This window comes from Lethenteron reissneri, chromosome 25, assembly GCF_015708825.2.
Source record: "Lethenteron reissneri isolate LAM-NWPU_2019-01 chromosome 25, ASM1570882v1, whole genome shotgun sequence".
Taxonomy (NCBI): domain Eukaryota; kingdom Metazoa; phylum Chordata; class Hyperoartia; order Petromyzontiformes; family Petromyzontidae; genus Lethenteron; species Lethenteron reissneri.
In genome coordinates this window covers 14,846,683-14,870,034 of record NC_083803.1, presented here as the reverse complement: position 1 = coordinate 14,870,034, position 23,352 = coordinate 14,846,683, and the positions used below count along the sequence as shown (strand labels likewise).

Here is a 23,352-nt window from a genome sequence, read left to right as displayed (position 1 = left end):
GTTGTAAATTTTCATACCACTTGAACAATTTAGCATTGAGAATTGGAAGGTACACAGATTTAGTATCGGTCGCTGGTGTTCTCTGCTTTACCTGGCGTTACTGCCCATTAAGCATCATCGTGAATTGTATCGCTGACATTTTTTTCTGTGGGGTGTGATCAATTTGGGACACGTACCCTTTGTTTAAGTTCTATTTATAGTCAAACAGGTGTTGAAACATTGTTTTGACTGTGGCCAGCAAGCCCATGTTGTATAAACCTTAGGGCGAGTGTTAGCAGGGTGCGTGTGTGTGCACGTGTGTTTGTCCTCCAGAGGAGTGGGGAGCAGTGGTGCAGCGGTTAGCGCATTGCGTTTTGAACCCAGCGACCCGAGTTTGATTCCCGTTCACGGTCAACGCCAGTGACTATTATTTCAACCGGTTCTGGACTTCCCCTAGGTCGACTCAGCCTCAAATACGTACTTGGTACGGTGTGTAAACATCGCCATTGGGGAGACAAAGGTGGTCGGGCGTGGTGGTGCTGCCCCCCCACCCCCTCTTGTACCGTGCTGGCGTTTATAGGTGCTCACTAACAGCACTCGCCCCAACAGTCTTTTAAGGCTGCAAAGGGGATCTTTGTCTTTGTTTCGTCCTCTACTCCCTGTCCCGGGGTGTGTGTGTGTGAATTAACAAACCTTGCCTTACTCTTTGGTTCTTTCGGTAAAGTCACATAGGAATAAAATAAAATAAATCGCGACGTTTCGATCACGTGCTATCCCGCCCTCCTCTCTCTCTTTCCCCATGGGCCAGAGAGCAAGGATTTTTTTACAAAAGTGAGGGCACAGCCCAGTGGCGTTTGAGCAACTGCCTTGTGCGCGTGTGCAGCTTGTACAACAGCAACTAACATTCCCCCACTGAAAGAGAACTGTTTCGAGTGAAAACAAACGTTGGTCTCGATCGCAAACCGGCCACTTTCTCACTGACGTGTTTTGTTTGCTGTGGTAATAACGTTCTGTGTTGGACGTTCCTATAACGTGCATGTCAGCTTTTCTTCCGATGACGTACACGTCATCTGAACGTGTACGTCATTAGAACGTACGGTCATCCGAGTCGGAAAGGGTTAATGTTTGTTGTTATTTTCGATCGTCGTTTGTACAGGCCAGAGGCTTGGAGTGGAAGAACAAGGAAAACCATGAGAAGGGGTTTGCCTTCCTTCTCAATATCTTCAAGAAGTACTACCTCCCTTTCATCTTCCCCTCCTTCTGCAAGGAGACCAGCTTGTATAGTCCCAACCTAGGTATGGTACTTGTGTATAGTATGTGTTTCATGCGCACGTACGTTTTTTTTTGACTGAAAATCACAAACAATTACGTAAGGAAAACAGATTTTAATTTCAACCAGCCACCCAAATATGCTGTGGAAGTGACTGTTCGTCCCACCCTCCTGCCAGCCAGCAAAGCTTGCTCAGCCTCATAGAGGGTGGCCTGACTACTTTCTTTTAAGAATGTTTTTACGTCATCACCTTTGGCCAAATTTAGCGAAGGATGCTCACCACCATTAGCTGCCTGAGCTATAAAAAGGGGCACTTAATCTGTGGGTGTGGCGCCTAAAGTACAGAGTTTGGTATTTAGCATAAGGGGTGTGAGCCATACCTTCTGGGGCTGGGTAGATAATCTTTGGGGAGTGGAGTTACCCTCATTTCTACACTCCCAGACATGAGCTTACATTGTTGTATACAGATTTTTCTCAGCCACAAGAGACCAGGAGTGAATCATTTGTATGACGGTTTTTTTTTCCTACATTACAGTTGCATGTGTAACGATATACCAGATGTGCTTTGTAACCCATAATTAAAACGGTGGTGGAGATGTTAACTTCCTCGCCTGGTATACAAGAGGTCGTGGGTTCAATCCCGATCCTGACGCCTGTATATCTGGTTTTTGCATGTTCTCCCCGTGGTAGCGTGGATTCCGGGTCCTCTGGGTTTTTTTCCCTCCATATTTAGAACCAACATGCTTTTAGACTAATTGCCTGCTGCTATGAATGTTTCCGTGATGATAAGCCACTTCATGGAGCTATCGTTTGTGGCCAATTCGCTTCTGAAAAACAGCTATATAGCTCAGTGGGCCTTAACTGGTAAAATAAAAAATATAGTTTGGTAGTTGAAAAGAAAACAATAGCTTTTTCTACTGGAGAACCTGACCTCTGCCGCCTATGTCGCGTGCAATGGACGGGTCGAGTCGAGTGTGTACTTCTGACACCACAAACGACCAAAATTATTAACCCCGCCCCTGACCGACCCCGTTTGACCCGGAGTCAGATTCAGTATGCGGTCAGAGTTTCACGGATTGGTTCTGGCTCGGCCCAGCAGATAGCCTGTGAAAAAACCCACCCGTACCGCGAGGGTTCCACTCCCGGGCACGGCTCTGACATTGCAATGAAACGTGGGTGGATGTTCCATAATCACGAGGGCAGAGAGTTGCTACACTGAGTGCTCTTGTGACTCGGGCTTTGCAAACGGGTGGCCTTCCCGCGTAGCCCCACTCGCCTGCTTTGCTCCGTCGTTGCCCCCTGCAGAGGTGCCGCTGCTGCGGGCGAAGCCGCAGTACGTGCAGGTGGGCCGTGACGCGCAGTTCAACGAGCCGAGCTACAGCACGCGTGAGCCCTTGCTGTCCGCCCGCGTGGTTCTTATCAAGTGGCTCGTCAACTTCTGGCTGGAGGTGAAGCCGTCGCTGCTGTGTCCCACCGTGCCGGAGGCCGAGGGCGAGTCCGTGCCAAAAATCATCCAGGTGTGAGAAGCGCGTAGAGCGAAGCGGATGTTTGTTTTTATTTGTCGAGGGTTAAAACCGTCATAATCGTCACAATGATGATCATCGTATGAATGTTAAATGAGTCCGCGTGAGTTTTATTCGACACTCGTTAAAGCATTGGATATTTAAGTTGCATTTGAAGGCATACTGCACGTCTTGATTAACTCTTGTCTGGGTGTAATTCGAAACATTGGAATTTATTTGCGTGATAAAATTGACAGCGGTTTTACAGACAATCGCAGTTTGTCATTTGCGGCTGCTGCCAACACGACACTTCACTTGTTGATGCGAAGGTTTCACATTAGTCTGTCATTGGAATTAATGTCTTAATCAAGGGCAGCACATGCATGGGTAGCAGGGCTCGCAATCGATAGAGCTATAGATGAGTCTATTAACCTCTCAAATCAATCCGTGTTTATTTTGTATGTTTTACAGCGGACTATGAAATGCGTGTAAATATTGATGAGCTCCGTGAGTGCCGTTAGGCAGTGGATGAGTCTGTTGCACAATGGGGTGCTTTTAATTTAGTCCCGCACCCATGCACGTTTATTGCTTGCATTGCTTTGTAGAGCACATCACCGCCGGTCGTTTTATAGTTCTCATGCAGAAGAAGCAAATCGAATAAATGAAACACTTTGCGTGCTTTATTCGCATTTGGACTCCACAAGGTGGGTGAACAGAATTCGTTCACTCACAAGCTGGCATGGTGATGGAACGGGATCTTGTACGTGTCACACCCGCCTGGTTTTGCGTAAGAACATTTGGAGGATATAGAAATCCCAAAACGATATATGAAGGTAAAGGTGCAACCCTGAAATTTCTTACTCACATCACCCGTAGAAAAATTCCACTCCAACCACGGGGCGGGCATGCAAACTCGAAATATACAACAGGTCGTCAGGGTCGGGATCGAACCCACGACCTCCTGCATACCAGGCGAGGCAGTTAACATCTCGCCGCCGCGGCGCCCCCATGCCGCACGTACGATATGCAGTGAGGACACTGCAGAGGTGTTGCGTCGGAGGGGAGAGAAAAATCTCCGCTCTCGTACCTTCCCTTGCGACAGAGGGTAGCGGCTGGCCTGGCCGGGCGAGTCGGCGGAGAGAGCTCCGCCGGCGTGAGCGGCGTGACGGGGGCCGGTGCCGGCATCGCAGGCAAGGTGGAGACGGACAGCGCGGGCGAAGCAGAGCCCGGCAACTCGAACACGAGCACGCTGACGGAGCGCACGCCCAGCGTGTCGAGCCTGAGCAGCGCCACGGGCGCCGACGAGAGCCTCAGCGACTCGGAGGTGGCACGTAGCGTCCTCTGCTCGTCGCGCGAGAACGCCAACTTCGTCAGTGAAGTGTTCCGCCAGGTACGTTGGAGAGCATTCAGCGAAGACTTTTGTCGTGTGTATATATATACGCACCATTATTAAAACGTCAGAAGGATCGGGACTTTGCAAGCGGCCCAGCTGTCGTAGCCCATAGCATCTCACCTGTGGTTGCTTAATGTGCCCAGTGGCTGTCCAGCGCCCGACAGCGCAGCCTGCGCAGCGTGGAGGGGAATGTGATAAGAGCGTGCTTTTCTGCAGCGGTAGCTTAGCCTCACTAAATAATAATAACATGATAATGAATGTGGTAATATGCTGCTCCACATGAATTATATATTGCACGGCACATTTTAAACTAAATGCGCGTTAATGTATAAAATATTTACGCAGAATTGTTTAAGACCCCAAAGGGGCAATGATTTATGCCGCCCAAATTGCTCCAGTTTGGAGCAGTTAAGCACAAACCTAAAGTTACAGTGAGTACGGTGTTTGTTATCACTGGTATGTTATACACTGATAATATAATATCAGCTGTATACTTGCCACTTGTGCTGGGCTATGGGATTAGTTACGTATTCGATTACAGTACCGATTATAATCTGTAATTATCAGTTGAATTGATAATTATCAGTTGAATTGCAAGACTAATCTGATAGCACCAGTCCAGTTGGGGAAGAAAAACGTCTGGTCTTTTTTTTCTGTATCTGTCGCTGGACGGGAGGTGATGGGTGGAGCTTGGTGACACCATTGGCATCGACATCTGCTTCACGCTGGGCATGACCTGTAGGAGGTTTCTTGCCTTCGGGAGGTTTGGCAGTGGGGGGGGGGGGGGGGGAGTGCGGCTGATACCCGACGAATAAATCACGCGAAAAAAAAATGTGTTTAAAGTCTTTAGTCGATCGATCGACCGATTTACTCATCATCACGCTCACCGCGCCGCTCACCGCCACGCGCGTCACCCCGCCGTAGGCCTTCCTGCTGCCCTTCACCGAGGCCGCAGCCACACGCCGCGTGGTCAAGGTGTACCAGGAGTGGATCCAATCCCAGGAGAAGCCGGCGTTCATGCGTGAGCCGGCGGTCTCCGCGCAGCCCAAGGAGGATGCGGAGGCAGCGGCCGGTGCGGCCGGTGCGGCCGGCGTGGCCGGGGAGGTGGAGCGATCGCCGTGCGGCGGCAACAAGGCGGCGGAACGGGAGGAACAGCAGGTCGGCGACGCAGTGCCCCTCTCGTGTCGCGTTTGGTTGGACCTCGAAAGATGGTCGCCGCGCCGCGGCACACTTTCAGATGCGCTTCCGCGGCCGTCCGGAACGCTCTAACTTTCGATAATTTTGAAGCCACTGGAGCTGTGAACTTTAAAATCTATATTGAAAACTAATTTCTACGGAGCAAATTTTAATGTTTAGTTTGTTGTCCTTCCCCCGCACCTCCAATTAGCACGGTTGGTTACGTACGGTGCGAAATAAGTTGAACATATATACGTATATATATATATACGTAACAAGCAATCATAATCAACAAATCTACTCTATTACATGTATTTTCTCACTCTCCAGGTCAGGTTACGCATTCAGAAATGCAACTTGTATTTTTCATCGCGCAACAATATCTTTTCGTCGTGTGTGTATTGCTCTTCCTCGTACCGCTATCGCTTCTCGAGTTATACACAAAATAAGGAAACGGGCGTCTTAAATTGTCGCGTGGTGTGTGCCGCCCGCTTTGCGCGAACGTTGACCGGATACGGCGCGTGCGGCCCTGTCGGCAGGCGAAGCAGCCGCGGGCAATGGGGCACGAGCGCACCCCGAGCTGGACTCGAACGAACTCGTACCAGAACGCCATCAACCGGCTTGAGGAGGGCGGCAGCGTACACGCCGGCATGCAGCCCACTCTGCAGGTGAGGCTGTCGGCTAGGTCGATCGGCCTTTCACACGAGCTAGGCCGCATCTACGTTGTGGCCAGGACCAGTCGGTCCCTGGTTTGCACGTGTCTTGGGTTTAAAGGTAAAGGTGCAGCCCTGCAATTGCTTGCTCATGCCACTGTTAGAGGGAGGGTTTACACTAGATGGAGCTCTAGAGAGAGCCTCTTGACAGAGTATTTGGCCTACTCTTCCATGCTGGCCAAAAATCTTTGAAGGTGTGGAAGTACCTCAACTTTGTCAATTACCACGACGTGATAGATAGATATATATAGAACCTTTGATGAACCTAGAGTTGGAATATAGATGGCAAAAGAGGTGCCACACTTCGGCTGCAGAGTCATACACATATTTTGTCTGAAGCTCACGTTTACAAAGATGTAACCATTTGAAGGATTGTGACCCTACGCATTAATGTGACCGACACAACACGTAGTTATTTCCGCATCCGATATTACAATTCATCATAGATTTTTGGGTCAGGACACCTAATAATCCTACCAAATTTGCGTCGTTAATAACCCTCCGCCACCTGACGCGGCCAAACAAATTGAAGGGCCACGCGGCGTGCATGCGTTGACCGACGCGCCGGTGATTATTGTTTTAGTTCGCCAGTAGATCACGGAACATTTCCCGCAACCAAATATAGCAATTGGAATTCGACTTTTCATTCGACGCTACATCGAACATCGTCAGGATAAGTTCCACGGAAGTGAGGGCAACGATGCCAACGAGATTCCTACGCGACGGTGGGCGAACGCTCGCATTTCTCCCCGGCTTCAGGTTTTCCTGACACACTCGGTCAACGTGTTCCTGTTGGAGCCATCCTGTGAGATCTCCAGGCTGATGAGCGAGCAGGTGGACTTGTGCAAGAGGGTCCTCAATATCTACCGCCACATGGTGATGTACGTCTCCATGGAGAAGAGGACCTGGTGAGTGACCTGGGCGCGATTGGTCAACGATTGATCGGTTGTTGGCCGCGTCGCGTTTGTCTGCCGCTCATCTCTTTCATACGTTGCTGCTGCGGTGCCGGTGGTGCACAAGCGAAAATAATAATGTGAAAAAACTCAACGCATACGTTTGTAACATTGCCTTAAAATTACAAATGTTTAATTGGTGATGCAATGCCAGCTCCTTCATAGCGCATACATTAATTAGGTGTATTTTTGGATTTATTGATCAAAGAGTACTGCTGCAATAGGTTATTAAAATTATACGTGAAGCTTTGCTTGTTAACTTTACTTTTCAATGAGATGACAGCTTAGTAATCGTACAAATTTGCTCAAATGTGCAAAATATGCCAAACGTAATATCACGTGACTATTATTTATGTATTACTAGCTTTACTACCCGGCTTCGCCCGAGACTTGGATTCTTGTCTTGGATTAATACACGGCCTACGCGGAGGGCGGGGAGGATGCGTGACGCTGCCGCATGCGAGTGGTGACGTCACAGATGTGACGTCACTGCTCACTTGCTGTGCAAAATATATCCATTATTGTGCTCCCCCCTCCCCCAAAATGCAAAAGTTTATTTTTATACTTTTTGCATTGTGTACAGTCTGGAAACTACCCACATGCCAAATTTGAAGTTTGTTGCATGTCGGGAAGTATGCTAAACATTTCGAACAGACACACATACTCACAAATTTCCCTTTTTTATATATATAGGAGGTTACTTATCTTGATAATAAAATCGTGGTTCTCGCTCGTATAAGTAAAGGCATTTAATAGCAGTGGGCTGATTTTTTGCTACCAATGTTTTTACCTTTGCATCTCATGTCAACGTTCGGGAGCCTTTAAGCCTCTTAAGTGGGCCCTTAAATATTGCCGTTCCCTCTGTGTTTATATATCAGGGAACAGCTTTTACAGGTTCTGCTGAGGATCACGGAGAGCATTTTTCAGTCCATTCCTCCGCAAGGATTGCGACAGCGCACCCTAGCCGGGCGGCTGGCTGGCCCAGTTTTTCAGGTATGGACGATGTAGCCCTTCCCAAGTCCCTTTACAAGGCGTTAGCTCCCACCGCAGATGCTCTGACCTTGAATGCACTGAAGCATGCGTAAAAGGCACGTAATAACGTCATCGGATTATTTTTAAGTGGTTGATATCGCCGAGCCGGAATCTAAGCGTATCGTCATACACACCAAGTGTCTTTTATTAATTCACATACACGTTTGTGTGTTCAGGCTTGTAAATGCAGTAGCGTGCGTTCATATGTTTTTCACGAACATTGAATTAATTATATGCAAGTAAAAAAATAACCTTCACCCACTCCCACTGACCATTGCGGTGAAGTATGGCCAAAACAACAGCCTTCACTGACACGGCACGCGGCGGGGGGGAGGCCTTCGTACAGTTGTGGATTAACACAATTCTGCAAATTGCGGAATTAATTAAGTACAAAGTAACTCGCACAGCTGTCTGCACAATGATGCCAATGCGTAACTTCAAGGACAGAAAGGACCCCACTGTGGTGTCAATCGCTTTCGCCCGACGTGTGTTTTTTGGGGCAGACGCTGATCGTGGCGTGGATCAAAGCGAGCTTAAGCGTGCAAGTCTCGCGGGAGCTGTGGGACCGGCTGCTGGAAGCCCTCTCGGGCCTCACGCGCTGGCCCGAGCTTGTGGCCGAGTGGGCAAAGACCATGGAGACGCTGACCAAGGTGCTGGCTCGCCAGGTCTACGGCCTCGATCTCGCCGACCTCCCGCTGGACAAACTCAGCGAGCAGAAGCTGAAGAAGCATCGGGGACGAGGTGCTGTTCCGGGGGGGAGGGGGGGAGGGTATTTGGGGGGGAGACCCAGGGAGGGCAGTGAATTGACCCGGAAATCAAGTTACGATCAACCTAACACGTTGGTCCGTGACAATGCCTGGAAGAGGACAGATTTATGTGAATGATGACGATTCGGGCAGTGGCCCTTTTTTCACAGAATCTCTCTGCTCTCAAGAAAAAGGCTCTTGCCTGAAACGGGCAGCGTCGTTGTTGACGAACACATTGAGTTTTTGTTATTTGTGCTCGTGCGCGCCACTCCAGGTGTGATGGAAAATATAGTCAGGAATTTGCGTATATACACGCAGTGCCGATGGAGCAGTGGCGTGTGTGTTTTTAATGCGCTGCGTTGTGAACCCGATGACTCGAGTTTAATTCCCTGGACGTGGCTAACATCAGTGCTGCGAGTGATAGCTGAACTGATCTTGGCCTTCCCGTCAACCTGCACTCACCGAAAGGGTGAAGTATGGTCTGACAAATCTCCATGACAGGCTTGGCATAGGTGAGAAAAAATTTGCTTTCAATTATTTGATATTCTACCTATGCATGTAGTATATGTCCATTGGCTTCTACGAAGTTGTTTGTAACATCAATTTAAATATGTTGTATTGAAATCATGCAACTTCAAGGAAATGGATTTTATTTGAAACGTCAGAAATATCTTTATTTTTGTTTTATGAACGTTAAGAAATTATAGCTTGATTGCACTACTACATATAACAATAAATGGTCATGTTGTGGCTATTATGAGCAATGAGGGATACGAGATGCACATGCAGAATCCATTAATTGCTATCCCTGCTTTACATTGTACGTGTATAGCACCTATGCTTCCAATAAATCAATTTAATATCCCTTGGTAAACACGTTTTTAGAACAAGCGAGCGGCAAAAAGAATTGGGTTGCAATTTTGTTTGCTGTATCTCGTTTGACGTGATCGTAAATGCACTACAAAATCAGCCTGCGGTCGTTCACCTTCGACTGCTGAGAAACCACGTTTTGGAGTTCATTTCTGGGTGTGCCAAAAAGTGTAACCTAGTAGAAGAACCGCATTATCGCGACAAACCCGTTGTGTGAAAATGCGTTAAGCGAGGACTTGCATTGCATTTTATCGGCGTCGGGTTTGTTGTTGTTGTTAAGTCTTTCTATATATATGTACGTCGAACTTATTCCGCACCGTATTGTAGCCAGCCGTGCTAACCGCCGCTGGCGCCACTGCTGCCCTGTGGGTGCGCGTCATGGCAGGTGCTGGCCCCGAGGCCAAGAAGGCGACGGTCGACCGCTCCTTCTCCCGGAGTTGGAGCCGCGATCAGTTCCCGGCTGGGTTCGCTCGCCGGCGAAGCGTGACCACCAGCGGAGCGTCTCCTGGCGGGCCAGGCAAGATGAGCGGCGGCTACCACCCCAAAACCACGGGTGAGCGCCGCTAGAGGCAGCGTCCGGTATTCGCTTGCAAACTTAAGGGCCCTCTCTCTCTCTCTGTGGGCAACGTGGATGACTTGCGTAACCTTCAGTCAAAAGCACAATTGGAATAAAATAGCAAAAGAAGGCTTAACAAACTTTATAAAGTCTAACAGTGCCATGAAGTAAATTAGAAGGTGTTCTTTACAGTTATCAGAGTGAATTTTCATACTTCATAATCATGATATTAAGTGGCATCATTGTTCCCACGCATCGCCGAGCACAAAACCTCGCCTTTATTTTTAGCGGTGTGCTTTCCTGAGATGTGCTGCCTTCCTTCCTTCCGCTCCTCCCCCCCCCGACCCCTTCCCCACCTCTGCATTGATGTGCTGCTGCTGCTGTTGTGCTGTCCTGGAGGCCTGCCCAGCCGCCTCCCCGGCCTTGGAAACGGCGTGCCACCTTCACACGGCATCCGCAGCGTTAAGAGCGCTCCTGTTCTCTTCTTCACTTTCACCCCTTTCTTCCCTGACTTCTTCCGAAACCCCTTCTGCGGAAGCCTCCGAGGTACCCCACTTGTTCCGACTTTCAAATCCTCCCTTTGTTTTCCTTCCATACGCAAACCTTCTTCGTACCCTGGTGTTTGTGCCGTATATTTTTGCTCCGGGCCCTCCAGTTATTTTTTGCCCCTCATGTATTAACGTGCTTTTAGAGTATTTGATGGAAATAATAAAATAATAAAAATAAAACATCATAAAATAATTATCACGACGTTTCGGCCACAACGCAAGCAGCCGTCCTCAGGTGGAGAACAGGTCTGTCGAGGAGACAGACTGTCTTTTTATTTTATTATGTTTTATTTGTATTATTTTATTATTTCCATTCTATGTGACTTTACCGAAAGAACCAAGAAGATATTTGGCTGCTGCTATAAATTTCAACGTGACGATAAGCCACTCTTCGTTGAGCTATCATTTGTGGCCAGGTCGCTTTTGAAAAAGAGCTAAATAGCTCAGTCGGCCTTACCTGGTAAAATAAAAAATAGTTGAGTTAAGTTTCATACGAAGACAAAGATTTCCCCCGTGTAGCCTTATCAGACTGTTGAGGCAAGTGCTGTTAGCGAGCCCCTATAAAGGCCGGCACGGCACACGAGGGGGTGGGTGGCTAGCACCACGCCCGGGCCGCTTTTGTCTCCCTAGTGGCGATGTTTACACATTGCACCAGATACTGATTTGAGGCCGAGTCGACCTATATATACACACACGCATATATATTCATTTAGCGGATGAAAAATGTCAACATTCCGCTACCACTGGTGATTCAATAAATTGCCAAGGTTTAGCGCTGCAATTTAATTCAAGAATCGGTTATGATTGTAAACAATGCAATGAATGGTAGTAGTGGTGGCACGATACCTTAGAAAACTTAGCAAAAGTATCGGGCCCTGAACAGCTCATGGGGGCCGTGGATTTATGAAAAAAAATAGGGGTACAACAAATATACAATAGGCTCAAATTCATATCCTTGTGATAATAAAAAAAGCTCATCTTTCCCAAGTAACAATATTACAACTATTGTAATTTTTACTTTTTATTTCACACCAAGGCTATGTTATTTAGCATCCAATGTTCATGGTCATGTGACGCACTTAAAAACGAATTCTGCTAAGGTTCTACAGTCTGTTGCCGCCACCACTGAATGGTGGTGCCTCTTGTGGCTGCAGGGGTTACGTGACTCATTACGTACAACATGTAGGGGTTGAAAACACCGATTATTACACACACACAATTAGATGCATATATTGTGAGATTAAGAATTCACATTAATCAATTAATCGATGCATCCTTCCACCGCTATAATAATGCATTCACTGATTTTGTGTGATATATTTACCCAGCAGAGGGCACCACGGTTATATCTATGGGACCCCTTTTTGCCATTTTCAAAAAGAAACCCTTGTAATAGGTGTCTATTCGGTGTTTGAACATCTTAACCCCTGTTTTATTGGCACCATGGTCACATTTGTTTTATGTATAAAAAAAAACTCTACTTTGTAATGTAATATCATCCACACCCCTCTGACCGAAATGGGTGCATCAATACATGGAACTCGCAATTAAAACACATCTGCATTGTTTAAGCAGCTGGGTTAATCGTGGCTGGATAATGTATAGGAGCCTATGAGCTTATCACCCAGAATGCACCAGATCTCGTCAGATCCCGGGAGACAAGCAGCCTGTATAGTTGCATGGACGAGCAACAACCTTGCATTCAAGGGTAAATCAGGCTACGGGGCTACGTTGCTCTCAGCAGAGGGTGGTGCAACAAACAAAATGTTGTGCTGCGCTTCTATGCTCCCCCATACCTGCTCTCTTTTTCCAACCCACACTAACCAGCGTGGTGAAGTTTAGTCAAATGAACCCCCACGACTCGCGCTGCATAAGGAGGCCCATACGTGTACACGGTACAGTGTGAGTAAAGATTTGCAGGTTTATGATGCTGCTTTAATTGTCTCAGCAACTCAAAACGCCCTCCGTCACGATCATCTCAACAGTTTCAATGCCTTGCTTCAGTCTCGGCAAGGTGTGCACCCCCAGCGGCAGCTGTCTCCGTGCAGAAAAAGGTGTACGCGGCACAGTCCTGCAAAATGGGCTTCGGTTTGCCAGTAGGGGATGGAAGTTGCCGTGTTTTTGTTTTGTTTTCCTCCCAATGAAGTCATTCATCCCGGCTGTCATGGATCGGTTTCCCCCTGCAGACGTGCCGGAGATGGAGTCTCCCGGAACCGGCACGCGCGCACGCCACCACTCGCAGGGCGAGGACCGCCTCGCCGGGCAGCTGGGCACCGTGCAGGAGAACTCGCTCGTCCGCAGCAGCAGCGCCATCAACATCGCCACGCAGGCGCACAGCACAGGTATCCGGGGGCCACGCCAGTCTGTGCATCTGCCGGTCATGCCAGTCAGTCAACCCATGGCACCTGGTTACGTCCCGTAACCTCCTGTCAGCGGGGCCTTCGACACTTGACGTGGCCTCAGAGTGCACCTAGCATGGCACAAGTGCCGTGGTGACGTTACCACCACATAGTGGTGAACAACGTTTGTTGTTGTGTGTGCGTGTGGTGAGCGGTAGTGCAGCGGCTAGTGCTCCACTACGAACCCAGTGACCCGGGTTCAATTCCCACTCACGGTCACTACCAGTGACGATTATCTTAACCGATCCTGAGCCTCCTGGCAAGGTTAATGCGGGCTGGCGTGGTGCTGACCATGCCACCTTCTGGTGCACTGGGGCAGCTTGAATGGGTGGACACTAACAGCACTTTCCCCAGCAGTCTATTAAAGAAATGGGAAATCGTTGCCTTTAAGGATTAGGATATGGGCTCGTAATCAAAGTGGTCACCCTGATTTGTCACCGAGACAGTTTTCATGGTGCCACAGGTCCCTCGGGGATGTTTTTTTTATTTTTTATGATTCATTTCCAAACTCAACTGTCTGATGGAAATTTTACATTATAGTCATTGTGTCACATTGTTCTCAGGACAATGCCATGTTTTTGGACAATTACTCACAATTAATCTCGCAAAAAAATCTGGTCTGCCTCAGTGGTTGGTTTTCACTGAGAAAACTACATCACATGCCATTTGATCTATACAAAATAACGTCTTCTATTCCATTCATCACATGCCTGCAGTGCAAGTGTTCAGGCCTAACGTGCACAGCTTTGTTTGGCGATGTTGGACACTTAAATCAACGAGTGTGTGGATATATAACACGTGTGCGTTTCCTCTACATTCACAACGGTTCTTGATTTTGGAACGAGAGTTTGAGAGTACAATAACTTTAGATTGCATTACTTTGCACGGTACAATAATCATCGTCAATAAAATTACATTTTATCTGTTGCTTGTTCTACCACTGAACATACTTTTTTTTATTCCCATCGACACATAAGGTGGGGTGGGGCAGGGGAAGTGGCTGCACATTTTGCCCTCTTGCCGATTATCTGTGACGCAAGCAGTTTTCCTGGCATGCTGCCTGCGCTCTTTCTAGGTCCCAATATAGCACCGCCGCCGCAAGATGAAAAGTGGAACAATGGGGCATTCTAAATCCTTAAAATGCAAAACAATGGGGGTAACAGCTGAGCTTAAGCCGAGCTTTTAATAATTGAACGGGTCACACCGGCGCACGCTCTCCCGAGCCACGGGCAGCGGCCGCGCAATGCCGAGAAGCTCCGCTGTGGCTGCGGGGAGAGGCGTGCGATGCTGAGCGGTGTGCGATGCTGTTCCCAGCCCAGCAGGAGGAGAAGCATTCTCATTCGCGCTCACGGAGTGCCGAGAGCCCCAGCGGACGGGAGGCGGGCAGGGCCCGCGAGTCGGAGACAAAGAGCCTCTTGGACTGCCACCACGAGGTGAGCCAACGGAGGAGCAGAATGTTCTCATCCTGAAGGGGGTTCATTACCATTTTAAATATTCACCACACCCCCCCCCCCCCCACCAAATGCTAGGATGTTTCGCCAAAACTGGTGGGTGCGGCGAGTTTTTCCCCGCACTGCGCTGTGCGACCGCCACCCCCACCTCTCGCCACCCCCCCTCCCGCCACCTGGCATTCTAAATTCGATTCCCAGCCATGGTGAATGTCAGTGGTGAGAGATTTTAGAACTGGCCACATTATCGTGTGTGCGCTTTGTCGTACTTTCAGTACCCGTAAAGATTGTTTAAAAGTTCGTCGAAACTGCAGGTCCGCTCAACGCAAATCGAGCCATACATATTTAAGCATTGCCACTTTAAAATCTATCCTGCTGATAAAGGACATACTTGCAGTTGCAGTAAAATTGTATTAAACTATGACGTGAACTATGACAGCGATGACATCTCACTCTTCCTGTGAACCTTACTCCTTGGTTCCTCCACCCATGTTGAGGACTCGGTCGAGCAGACTGATCATTTTCTCTCACCATGCCGTTCAACCATCACACTGCAATCATAAGCATAATCACGTTTAGTATTTCTATATATCTATAGCGTTGTGCATGCAAATTGCATCTCACAATCGCTGGGGAACCAAAGACAAGCTGAAAGGTAGCCAAGCAATGAGCCGCCCATAACAATTTTCCAAGCTCTGCGTTTCTCTATATGTAAAAAAAATTGCCAATAAATTGTAGAGGAAACCAGAGAGTCTGTGGAAACACAAGCATGCTAGGGGGGGGGGGGGGATACACTCTATCCCATACAGAAGATGATTATATGAGTCCATGCTTTGCTGTATTGCCATTTCCTGGTGGCCAGGATATTCTACCTCGACGCCCACGGCAAGGGAGTTTAAGAACATCCTGTGTGTGTGTGTGTGATCCACCGACCCTCGCTGCCTCCACAGAGTGCGGGATTATAGGCCACGTGCACCACCACCACCCGGCAATTCTCCACTCTCAAATTCCCTCCCATCGATTGCCCCCACCCCCCTCAGCTTTTATGGCCACGTGTCCCAGTTTGAGAAACACGTCAATGCTCTATCTGTTTGATGCTGTCCGTTTGACGTCTTGGCGCGTTTGGGCCTGTGCTCGGTAACTCTGTGTAATGTTTTAAATAATAATAGTACGATCGCCAATTTGCGGCACCCCATCGTTTCCCCTCGCAACATTTACTACTTGCCGCGTTGTATGTCTCTGTGCATGATCAATTCTCTTCGCACCATATGTTTCCGACTGTGCTAATCGGAGGTGCGAGGGAAGGACAGCAAACTTAAAAAAAAAGCAGTTCTAAAGAAATTAGTTTTCACTCTAGATTTCAAAGTGCACAGCTCCAGTGGCTTCCTAATATCAGAAGGAAGAGCGTTCCAGACGGCTCCGGAAGCACGTCCGAAAGCGCGCGATGCCGTGACCGTCCTTGTTCGATGGCCACCCAAAATCCACTGAACAAGGCGTTTACCCGGGAGAGCCTTGATGAGTCTCAGGAATCGTCTGTCAAGAGTTTTGCCGAATTCCTTCCAAATACATATGTGAGTGGGGGGGAACTGTGGCACAGTGGGTTTCGCATTGCCGTGTGAACTCGGCCACCCGAGTTCAATTCTCAGCCGCAGCTTACGTCGTTGGCGAGCGAGATACACGTACGACGCGTGTCCTCAACTCATCCGTCGGCTCGTGCGCACGCAGGGGAAGCCGAGTGAAGCCAGCCCCTCGCGATCGCCCGCTGCTGCTGCTGCCGGTGCCGCCGCTGCTGGGGAGATGGGGGACGGGCACGTGGAAGGGGCAGCGTTGAGGGCGGCGGGCTACCCGCCACCGTACGACCGCCACTCGTTCTTCGAAGAGGGAGAACACGCCGTCTCCGAGACGCTACCTCCTGACCACCTCATCCAGTTCCCTACGAAAGGTGCTTTACACCTCGACCGCGTTTTGTATAGGGGTGCTGTTCACCCCCCACCCCCCGCTCCCCCTCCTCTCTTTGTTTAAAGCCCAGACTAAAAAACTCCTTCGTTTCCCTCTGCCAGCCATTGTGTGTTCTTCCGCGTCCGAGGATTCGGGGTGGTTGCATGTGATCGCACCTCCCATTAACGTACATACATCGTCGGTAAATGTTAAGTATGTTCCCCCTTGTGGGATAAGGATTATGTGGCTATGCGAATGGGATCTTTATTCCAAATTAACCCGATTTAATTTCACTCTTTAATACTTTGTGTACTTCGTCACGGTAGTGAGATTGTACGATTTATTTGATGTTTCCCACGTGTTATTTGACGCACACACGTGTTATTGTACAGCTGGTATTGGGTTGCAATATAACTACGATTTATAATTATAAGCGACAGAAGGTGAACCGTGGTTGCGCTTAACTGTACGTTGTTGAATATAAATCACTGCTGAGCCAGCCTTCTTTTAACTCACGTAATGTATGAATGTTGAACTTCTTTCGCACCGTACGTAATGTTACTGGCATGTAACATAACAGCGTGGGAAAATAATTATATTACTGAACTATATATGACATGAAAGGACGCACATCGTTCAGAAATATGGCATTGACAATGGTGGGACAGAAACATAAATTCTGAGGAGTGCCCAAAGAGGCATGCAAAGATGCGTGCTCCGTATCGCACCTGCAGACAGAAGAGAGTGCACGCGGACACATCTATTGTGGAACGTAGGCAGGCTAATGATGGAATTTAGAAACTCGTGAGAAGAGGAAGTGGGCTTGGGCAGGACGTGTCGCGACAGCGGATGGTCAAGAATAAGGAGAGAGTCGCAGCCGAGGAACGGAGCGCGCGTGATGGAATCAGCTTGTGTGTAGGTACTCGATGGATGATGATTATTATTACATCGCAAGGTCATGAGAGATGGTGGAGGATTGGGGAGACCTTCATCCAGTAGTGGATTGGGCCATTGCTGCTGCTGCTGCTGATGATGATGATGATCAAAGTCAACATGACTCTCTGACACTTTCTCAAGAGATGAAGGTTGATTCGTTTTATTTTTCCTGAATGCAACAGGAGCACCATTGTGGTGATAACCTACTTGCATCTGTCACAGCAGTTAACGTATTATAGACACGTTCAACTCTTACTGCGTAGCACCTATGAAAAAGAAGAGTTGAATATGTAATCTAGGCAGCAAAACTAAATACAGCATGTGACTATGCAGACAATATTCATTGCGTGGTACTGTTACATCGCTTTCCACTGAAGTCCACAGGTATCTATTTTTGAGTCCCTGGGTCTTTAGAGTCTGTGGGTCTCTTGGTCATTTATGGGTTTCTCACTATGACACAACTTTTAATGACGTGAATCACACTGTAGATATAACAGAAGGTCGATTGATTGATATGTATCCAGTATTTTTGGTGCCAATTTGATGTCTTTGTTTATTTTCTCCCCGTGATCCAGATTACAGCTTTGCAGGTGATGGCTCTCCCCTTGAAGTGTCCTGTGCTGGGGATGGCCTGGAGGAGGACAGAGCCAGCCTGAACACCATGAACATCGACTCAGAAACGAGCAGCCTGGGCCAGCAGAACCCAGCTGAGGCTGTGGCCTTCACGGGTATGCCGGCCCCAATCATCATCATCATCATCGTTGGGCACTCCAACCTGGTATCTCTGAAAAACCTAGGGGAGGACCGATGCATTGATTCTTCGACTTGCGCTAGAAGAATGGCGTGGACACCACATGTACATGTGGTGTCCACATGTACATGTGGTGTCCACGCCATTCTTCTAGCGCAAGGCTGCCAAGAAGGCGCTACGTTTCAGAGACGATTACCGTCTTCCGTAGTTTTACAGTGAGGGTCGATGTTGCTCCGTGGCTTTTACCCGGTTAGGTAAAGAGTGTCAGTACGTCCCACACCTTCCAAAATGCCTGTCTAGCGTGGAAGAGTAGGCCAAACTCCTGTGGGGACGGGGTGGGGGGCGACTCTCGAAAGCTCGCTCGAGTGGAGGAGGCCCGACCACCCCTGACAGTGGGCACAAGCAAGGCGACTGTAGGCTCCAACTTGACTTTTGAGGACGGACTTTCCTAATGTGATGCGGTTTTACCCTTTCTGCCAATAAAACAGGTTATAAGATGTTCAAACGCCAAATAGATACCTTTTGCAAGGCATGAAGAAAATGCAAACCAACATGCTCTTTTAATATTTGCGCTGTCTTTGAAACTCATCTCAAGGCCATAAAGCAGGCGGTCTCTGGTGTAGTCCAATCAGTTTCAAAGACATTTCATACATTATCAGAGCATGTTTGCTTGCATTATTTGCCACAAGTACCTGTGGTTAATCCAGACTTGATGCCTTGCAAAAGGTCTCCATTTGGTGTTTGAACATCTTTATTGCCAGAAAGGGTAAAGCCTATTCCTATTTTTCATAATTTTGGACACTGGCAAAAGAATGTCCCCATAGATGTGACGTGGTTTGTCTCTCGCAGGCTCTGAGAGCACGTCGCTGACTAACTCGGGCTCGTGCTCACGGTCGCACACACCGTCGCCCTCCCCCGACACGGAGCCCTGCGAATCCAAGGACTCTCCCCCTGCTCTGGACGAGGGGCTCCACAATTCCGTCCTGCAGCTCAACGGAGAACTGGGTAGGCGTGCGTCGCACACGCGCGAGAGCGACGCCGGCACTCAGTCCCCGATGTCCGACGGTTTTTTTCACCGCACATCCGCGTGCCGGGAAGGCCGCTTCCACGAGCCGAAGAACGCCGTGCGAAACGGTTTGAGCGAAACGTCGGACGTCGTGCCGAAGAGCACCCGGCGCAACACCTTGAGAGCATTTGGCTGCAATTAATTTCCACGCGGTAAGCCGCTCAATTGAGCCATTATTTGTGGCCAAGTTGCTTCTGAAAAAGAGCTGTCTCCTATAGCTCAGTGGGACTTACCTGGTTAGATGAAAAGTAGTTTATTTTTAGTTTAACATGTAGACTTTCGTGACCAATATTATTCAATTGCGGCAAATTCTGGCAAATCGCCCGATGAAGCTGGTTGTAATCACCAGCGAAATATCATACTCAGTTGTTAATGTTGTGAGTTTAGTCTCCAACGCACCGGTGTGCTTGAAGTAGCAACTAATTGGCACGTTTTGCTTACGTGACTAACCTTACTAATTGTCTGTGTCGGGTGGTCATGGTGGGTTAACAACACATTTTCCCTGTACCTGTGCGTCTGTCTTGACTCGCTCGCGCGCGGCAGACGACAGCGAGCTGGAAGACTGCAGCGTCATCGCGGGAGGCACCATGACGGGCTGGCATGCTGACGTCGCCACCGTGCTGTGGCGGCGCATGCTGGGCGCCCTGGGAGACATCAACGCCATTCCCGACCCCGATATCCACGCCCAGGTGCTCGACTACCTGTGCGAGCTCTGGGACTCGCTGGCCAAGGCACGTAGCGACGCGTCGGCTCTTCTCGATTACGAACGATCGCCGCGCTCGCGACACACCCATCGAATTGCGCGGAAGCTTCGACGATTTTCTTCTGTTGGCGTATGCTGTGCATGATCGGTTCACGTGATCGTCGCCTGCAGTCACTAGAGGCGGCTGGGTACTTTGCGATGTTGAGCAAAGTGCACAACCAACTTTGGTGCGGTGATTTTCACGGGCAAGTCATTGATTGCCAGGCTGAGATCATCAATTGTCTACACTTGAGAATTCTCAAGTGAAGCGAATTGATGGTTACAGCCCTCGTCACCATTGATTGCACACAACAACAAAATCAATTCGGTCCCTGCACTTAATTCATCGAAATTCCAGCTCTGAGAATTAAATTAGTGGATTGAATGTCACGCGACAAACCTCGCTCTCCTGCGGGGCCGAGTGGGTGGGAAAGTTTGGCTCGCTATTGTGTGGACCAGACGTCAGCTTTAGAGGCACTCGCAGGTGGTAGCTCTGTGATACCCACTTCCGCGGGCCATTCTCTAACCCGGCGGAGTTGATACTGCTCGTCTCGGGACATGATTTTATTTTATTACTTCCCTTCTACGTGACTTTACCAAAAGATCCAAGAATATGAATCCCTGCAGTCACGAAAGCTTTAAATCGAAACTCACTCTTTATCTCAATCGATATCATCTTATCTGCAATTTTATAATTGTTGTTAAAAGCTTTGCAATAAGGGGCTACATGAATCGATATAAGATACAACATAGAACCCATTCCTAAATCTTCATGCCGAGCTGGGAAAAATTGTCTTTCTAGGCCACAAGTGGCGCGTGGAAATGCTTACGTATGAATAACGATGACGACGATGGTGAATAAGTTGTGCGTGTAAAATGTTTTTTTCGCGCAGATACGTGACAATCTGGGGATAAGCCTGGACAACCAGTGTACGCCAGAACCTCCGGATCTGATCCCTCCTCTAACGATCCTCACCCCGTGGCTCTTCAAGGTATAGAGAGCTCCGGCGTGCGTGTCTCTTGCCCGCACGGCAGTCGTCACGTGGTGCCGCCGAGTGGGACATTCTGACGCCAGGCGACGCGGACACGAGCCTGCGTGCAATTGGGTGACTCGATAAAGATTGTTTATAGGACTCGTCACCGGTAGCTACCTTGAGGGGATATATTAATTTACAAGCAATAGATTTCCATTTCCCATAGAATCCCTGGTGGTGGCGTTTGTGTACAAGAAGGCCATGTTTACGCTTGTTGAGACCTGCGTATTGAATTAGCACAAGTGAGCCAAGGTAATTGCTATAAATGTGCCTCGTGCCTGTGTTCTTTGTTGGTGTGTGAAATTAGCACCGTGTATTTTTTTTTTGGTCTAGAAATTCCGCATGCAAGGAAATCAGAAGTAAATAAAATGTTATCCAGTTTTTGTTTCGTTTAAATAGGCTATAATGTGTTTTGCATTTGGTTTAAACAATGGGCACACATTTCTGAAATCGCCCCCCCCCCACACCACCTCTGCCAAGCGAGCGGTATAAATAGTTACCCTGCGGTCAGTCGATCGGCATGCAACGTGTGGTAGGGTAGAACGAGTGGGTACGCCCACCTCTTCCAAAACGCATGGCCAGCTCGTACTTATGTTGAACTTTTTTCGCATCGTACCTAGCCAACCGCGCCAATCGGAGTAGCGCCAAAGACGCCTTCTTGGTGGGGGCAACTCCAGAGACACTCCCACCTAGCGGAGGCCCCTTCCGGCAGCAGTGGCGTGAGCGCCGAATTGCAGGGCTGCACCTTTAACCCTTCTTTACCTTTTTAGGGCAGTCATTTGTTTTCTTTTTATTTACATGGCGGAGGGGGGGGGGGTAAAAGGTCAGCGCGGCCTGCGCAGCTGCAGCCTTTCCAACTAACGCTAATTAAGATTCGATAAACGCGGTAGCTGGTGCTGGCAAGCCCAGCAGGCCCTCGCTGTGACTCAGAAGCCAGCTGCTGTAAGCCAATATGGGGGGCTACGGACGCAGGCAGCAGCCAGCACACACACACACACACAATCTAATTACTCGGCCTAAATGGCAGCGATTTCCAGGCTGGAAAGACAATTTTTTTTTTGACAGACCCCCAGTGTGTACCTTCCCTATGTAATTGTATGCCAGAGCCTTGTTCTTCAGAGATGGGACCTGATAGTGTGTCACAGCTGCCATGCGTGTGTGCGCGCGTGTGTTTATGGTCTAAGGTTACCTTTCTGATGTAAAATACGTGTGAACGGTACATGGTGCAATTTAGATATTGCCTATTCAGTTTCGATGTTGCCTATTCAGTACAGTCCACCTTTAGGCGAGGAACATCACACCTTGTATCCATGCCAATGCGTGTGCGCGCGTGTGTGAGTGAATGTTCTATAATGCTGGTTCAATGTGCCCTTTGAAATGTTTTGTTGGCTACCTGTGGCACCGCCAAGGTTTTGAGATAATGTTGAAGGTTCTAAATGTTAAGAAGCGAGTTTCGCTTTGTTCGCAATCGCATTATATGTCAAAGTGGCACGTAATATAATTGTGTTAGAGTCAACAGACACTTAGAATATACAGTGCATGCTTGACATTCAGTCCACTCGAAACACTTATTGCGGCCAATAATGTGTTCATATAGCCATTTTGACCACTCATTTTAATCGCTAAATGTCGCATTATATTTTAAAGCACTGAGTGATTATGATTAATACGTTTTGCATTTGTTCTCGTAACACAAAGCAACAATTGTTTTGTAACGGTGCTGGTCAATCTAGCACAGAATGTCTCGGCCCTGTGGTCATCGTCATCATCGTCATCATCATCATCATCAGTCCCCTAAACCATAGGGGCAGTTGGGACGCCAATTCTGTAATGACAATCGAGCAGGGCGAGCGGCGGCGTTAATTCCAATTTCATTTCCTAGTGATGTCAGTGAGTACCCGGGGGACACAGAGTCACCTCATCATCTAGATTGTAAACTCGTTTCTTCGAGATTGAAAACCCAATTCTTCAGCACTGCTTTTTGTGTTTCGCTAGTTGTCCTTCCGCCGTACCTCCGATTAGCATGGACGGCTACGTACGGCGCGAAAGAAAAAAAAACTGCAAAACGGTGCTCTTGTTTTTTGTATTTTTATCAGGCCACGACGCTGCCCGATCAGTACAAGCAGGGCAAGCTGCACGCCTACAGACTGATCTGTAAGATCATGATGCGGCGGCAGGAGCTGAACCCTAGCACCGACTTTCTGGTCCACTTTTATGGCGTCATCCACTCCGCACTGCTCAGCTCCGACCAGGTGAGTTGTCTGCTGCCGTGCTCACCACGTGCCTCACTGGGACGGCTG

At 48.6% G+C, this 23,352-nt stretch overlaps 1 protein-coding gene across 10 annotated transcripts in view; it reads left to right on the top strand.

The window, feature by feature from the left end:
• Positions 1–23,352, top strand: part of LOC133347308 (ral GTPase-activating protein subunit alpha-1-like) — a 136,278-nt gene that overhangs the window by 43,733 nt on the left and 69,193 nt on the right. For 9 of the 10 annotated variants that reach the window (XM_061559458.1, XM_061559459.1, XM_061559467.1 and 6 more), the window contains 18 exons: positions 1,136–1,274; positions 2,555–2,766; positions 3,854–4,141; positions 5,069–5,302; positions 5,860–5,988; positions 6,793–6,941; positions 7,865–7,979; positions 8,522–8,759; positions 10,020–10,187; positions 10,590–10,736; positions 12,925–13,080; positions 14,452–14,570; positions 16,311–16,527; positions 18,035–18,187; positions 19,060–19,215; positions 19,820–20,007; positions 20,912–21,010; positions 23,149–23,304. In XM_061559458.1, the coding sequence (XP_061415442.1) occupies positions 1,136–1,274; positions 2,555–2,766; positions 3,854–4,141; positions 5,069–5,302; positions 5,860–5,988; positions 6,793–6,941; positions 7,865–7,979; positions 8,522–8,759; positions 10,020–10,187; positions 10,590–10,736; positions 12,925–13,080; positions 14,452–14,570; positions 16,311–16,527; positions 18,035–18,187; positions 19,060–19,215; positions 19,820–20,007; positions 20,912–21,010; positions 23,149–23,304 (3,063 nt within the window). The remainder of the gene's footprint in view (positions 1–1,135; positions 1,275–2,554; positions 2,767–3,853; positions 4,142–5,068; positions 5,303–5,859; positions 5,989–6,792; positions 6,942–7,864; positions 7,980–8,521; positions 8,760–10,019; positions 10,188–10,589; positions 10,737–12,924; positions 13,081–14,451; positions 14,571–16,310; positions 16,528–18,034; positions 18,188–19,059; positions 19,216–19,819; positions 20,008–20,911; positions 21,011–23,148; positions 23,305–23,352) is intronic. The other variant, XM_061559465.1, reaches the window with a different exon arrangement.